We start from the raw sequence: 4365 nt of genomic DNA, 5'->3' as shown, positions 1-4365 counted from the left end.
TTCTCTTCATCCATCCGAGCGGTAATACACTCCCAAAGCTTGCAGCAATACTCGCTCCTCTCTGTCCATTAATTTCTTAGTTGACATGGCGATTCCGGTCATCGATTTCTCCAAGTTGGATGGCAAGGAAAGGGCCGAAACCATGGCCCGGATTGCCAATGGATGCGAGGAATGGGGATTCTTTCAGGTTTGCCATACTTCACCCCGCTCCTCTCCTCTGCTTTCATGGCTATGCTGGTGTAAAGGTGCCATGTTCCCGATGCTCTGTATCGTCTGCTCGCAGCTGGTGAACCATGGGATTCCGGTCGAGCTGCTGGAACGCGTGAAGAAGGTCAGCTCCGAGTGCTATAAGTTGAGGGAGGAGCGCTTCAAGGGATCCAAACCCGTTCAGCTGTTGGACACACTGGTGAAAGAAGGCGATGGTCAACGCTTGGACAACGTGGACTGGGAGGACGTGTTCGTTCTTCGAGACGACAACGAATGGCCGTCCAACCCTCCGGACTTCGAGTAGAGTTCGCATGCCGCTGCTGTGCTCGAGTTTTAGTTGCTACGATAGCCACAAACCCGATGACGATGTGATCCGATGATTGCTCTGCAGGGAGACCATGAAGGAGTACAGGGAAGAAATCAGGAAGCTGGCGGAGAAAATGATGGAGGTAATGGACGAGAATCTGGGCTTCGAAAAGGGCTGCATCAAGAAAGCATTCTCTGGGGACGGCCAGCACCCGCCCTTCTTCGGCACCAAGGTGAGCCACTACCCGCCGTGCCCGCGCCTGGACCTGGTGAAGGGCCTTCGCGCCCACACCGACGCCGGCGGCGTCATCCTCCTCTTCCAGGACGACCAAGTCGGCGGCCTCCAGATGCTCAAGGACGGCCGGTGGATCGACGTTCAGCCTTTGGCCGACGCCATCGTCATAAACACCGGAGACCAGATCGAGGTCCTCAGCAACGGTCGCTACAAGAGCGCGTGGCACCGGGTGCTCGCCACCAGCCACGGCAACCGCCGCTCCATCGCTTCCTTCTACAACCCCTCCCTGAAGGCGACCATCGCTCCAGCCGCCGGCGCCGCCACCGAGGAAGCTGCCCCTCCTGCTCTGTACCCAAAGTTTCTGTTCGGGGACTACATGGACGTGTACGCGAAGCAGAAGTACGAGCCCAAGGAACCGAGATTTGAGGCAGTCAGAGCTATTTGAGGATGGAGAAGCTGCGAATCTATTGTTGGATTATAGGAGGATATAATTCATTGTACTAGTTTGGTGTCTCATGCATGGATTACATAATTGCAAACATGATCTGCATCTGAATAATGGCTGCTTGTTCTCAGGACACGCAGTCGTCAATCTGTAAGTCGGTGTTCAGAATAAAAAACCAAGTGCTATGTTTCCTCGTCACATCTTCTCGAGTTGAATTCATATCCCTCTTCATCCCCAGTAGAGTTTAACAGCATCCGAAGATAAAGCACAAGGGATAGAGCTAGGAATATTCGGAAGCCATGACAGAAGTCGAGTAACGAAGACATTCTGAGTTTGACGTGACGTGATATGTTCTTATTTGTTAATGCCCAGTGTGCCTAAAAGTCCTCGATACATTCCCAAGATTGTTGGAGTTTGCATGTGTTTATCATCTCTAATCAAAGGCTATACTGTGCAGTTCCGGGTCACCTCAAACACCTGATAATTGTGATCCATTGTCCGACTAGCAAGCTAGAAGAATACTGTGCAGCATCTCTTCAATTCATATTTCTCGGCCTAAACATAGAGACAAGTATATATATATATATATATGCTTGCTCGATAACAAAAGGATATTTGATTGCCTCGACTTATGCTTCTCACTATACTTCACGCATGTTTTCTCGGTGTTCGGTATGCTTCCTCACTCAAAAATTTTGCTTGTGCATATAAACTTTGCCGTAAGATCTCCAGCTTAATTATCGGAATCCACCAAAAAATATCAGAAGCAATGGCCTTAAAAGCTGAGCCGAAGAAAATCTTAGAAGAAATGAAATAATAGAGCTACAAATGTTTTCTCTTCCGAGGAGAACTCAGATAATAAGTCAGCTAATAAGGATCGTTCCACTCCACCACACCAACAGGAATTGCGTAGCTGATGAAATAACTCGTTTCACTTTGTCCACACCAATCCGAGATGGAATCCAGAAATTATACAACATATTATAACTTTACTCTGTTTTCGTGACTCTGTGAGCTCAAATTGTTCTTCCTTTGGAAATAATACTTTTTTTAATGTGGGATTTGTCTTCTTTTAAAGATAAAATAGATATGAAATAACATTATGTGTCTATCTGCAGTTTGGTTTCTCATCACCTCGCCTTCTTCGTTGATCAAAGCTTAATTAGAAGACTGCATTTCTTGCGCTGAGCAAGTGTTTACAAACTCTCCACTTGTCTTCTCCTGCAGTAGCATATGTTCCTCTGCTTAGATAAAGCTGATAATGCATGACGATGGCGTTCCAAAGACGAATTCCTGAGGATAATGATTCCCTCTAATATAATTTAGATAGAGATGCCCTGCGCCAGTGGTCTTACCTTTTCGAAGACAGAATGAAATCTTCACATTTTCTGTAAATGTGATATGGACATCATGATGAAACCCTTAATAATATGTTTAATCTAAAGTCTCCTCTCCCATGTGCTCTTGTTCTTATTCTTGCAGGGATTCCACAAGTCTGATGACTCCACTGACTGCGATGAGAAAAAGAATCCCAAACAGCGGTCCATGGATTCCTTCTTTTGGCCCTCGAGCATATCAGATACAGAGCATCGATGACCTTTTGACTGATGGCACCCCGCACTCCATGTCCAAACTCCTGTAACCGCAGCAAGTTCTTGGATAAGTATGTGAGAATCCAGCTTGCTTGTTCTCCTTCACAGATGTTTAGTATCGTCAAGGAACTGTTCAGCCTCCATGATCAGCAAAGTTTGGCCTACTTCGAATCAGCTGCATTCCATCAGCCATCAGACCTTTGTGGATGTGGATACAGAAATGGGAATTAGCCATTGCTATTTTGTTGAGTTAGAGACACAAATGCAGCTTCTGCTGCTATTTAAAGACTGCCTTTAGCTACAAAGTGTCTGAAAAGGTTGAAACGATCATCTCAAGGATGGTTCTGAAGTCATATTGGCTTTGATATGTTATATACCAATTGAGCTTTTGGAACAAAGCAACTTTAGAATGCATGCAAACCATGACTCTATCCATTGGCCCCATACAGATGGGATAAAGATTGCTAGTTAAGATTTGGTCAAGACAAGTAGCAAAGATGACACATCTCAGTGCTGTACACCACTCGCTGACAAGTATATCTAATACAAGATTAAGGGCACGTGATGGCAGCATTAGGGATAAAATCACATGCCATAATCCTTTCTCCGCGACCATCGAAAACTATATAATATGTATATATATATAGATGTATATGAAGGATTATATTTATGGGAGTCACATTATGTATAAACTTTGATGGATATTGATCATCACTATTGTGAATCGAAAAAAGTCTTCAAACCTAAAAAATATTCTCCATTTAGAGATTGCCACTTTTACATGTGTGCGTTGAATCGATCGATCTAATGGTACTTACATGGCACTCCTTCTACCATGTCTTTTGGTCCCTCATCTACTTTTGCTTGGGAGTCCTCCAAAGTGCCACGAGGAATGGTGAAATGCATGAGAATCTCTCCACTAGTCTGATTCACCTCTGCATTTACCACCTAAATTCTAATCATGAATCCCTTTACCTTTGATAACATAGAAAATCGCTTCCAACTTTTGCCAAGTGTGTCAAATCCAAGGCAAAAGAATTCCACTACAGTAATTAATTGGTGTTTAGCCTCAGTGATTATGATGCATCACAAGATAGGTAGCACAATTAGTGGAAAAGGTGATTGGGTGATGTTATCTATATTCACTCAAAAAAAGAGAAATAAATAACCTACATGTTTTATGTCAAGGAAATTTCTCCCAACTCACAAATGTGGTGATAATTTCTTCTCGAAATGAATTGGCTTTAAATTTATGTATTTCAATGTTAATAGTCCCACCAAAATATCAGGAAATTGTTCTTTAGATATTGGTCTCAAAAGTCATCTTAGGCTTTCAATCCATTTTGTTTGTCTTCATAGCTTGTGTTCAGGTAATAATCTTGCAGTGTCATCGTCATCATCATCATCGTCGTCATCTCAGTAGCATTTGTAGCTTGGCAACACGATCGATCGAGAGATAATTATTGATGAGAACCTGATTCCCCTTCAACAAGGACGGACCCGCAGCACGACAACGTGGGAACCTCTGCAGAGCTTCATGGTAGGCATTAATGGCCATTGCTCTCTGTTGGCCTATATAT

General features: G+C 43.9%; 1 protein-coding gene across 1 annotated transcript; it reads left to right on the top strand.

Annotated features, from left to right (window-relative positions):
• Positions 1–1391, top strand: LOC135587075 (1-aminocyclopropane-1-carboxylate oxidase-like). Its single transcript, XM_065114824.1, has 3 exons — positions 1–187; positions 284–507; positions 599–1391. Exons 1-3 carry the CDS (start codon positions 86–88, stop codon positions 1191–1193), a joined length of 921 nt encoding a protein of 306 aa, XP_064970896.1. The 5' UTR covers positions 1–85; the 3' UTR covers positions 1194–1391.
• The last annotated feature ends 2974 nt before the right edge of the window (positions 1392–4365 follow it).

The sequence above is a fragment of the Musa acuminata genome, chromosome BXJ1-3 (assembly GCF_036884655.1).
Source record: "Musa acuminata AAA Group cultivar baxijiao chromosome BXJ1-3, Cavendish_Baxijiao_AAA, whole genome shotgun sequence".
Taxonomy (NCBI): Eukaryota; Viridiplantae; Streptophyta; class Magnoliopsida; order Zingiberales; family Musaceae; genus Musa; species Musa acuminata.
Note: the sequence above shows the minus strand (reverse complement) of the source record. Positions and strands in the feature narration are given on the sequence as shown.

Bases quoted from the DNA above. Each gene is read 5' to 3' on its own strand.
- LOC135587075 (XM_065114824.1), top strand. From the start codon at position 86: ATGGCGATTCCGGTCATCGATTTCTCCAAGTTGGATGGCAAGGAAAGG. The intron at 188-283 runs GTTTGCCATACT...GTCTGCTCGCAG, and splicing joins AGGAATGGGGATTCTTTCAG to CTGGTGAACCATGGGATTCC. The intron at 508-598 runs GTAGAGTTCGCA...ATTGCTCTGCAG, and splicing joins TCCAACCCTCCGGACTTCGA to GGAGACCATGAAGGAGTACA.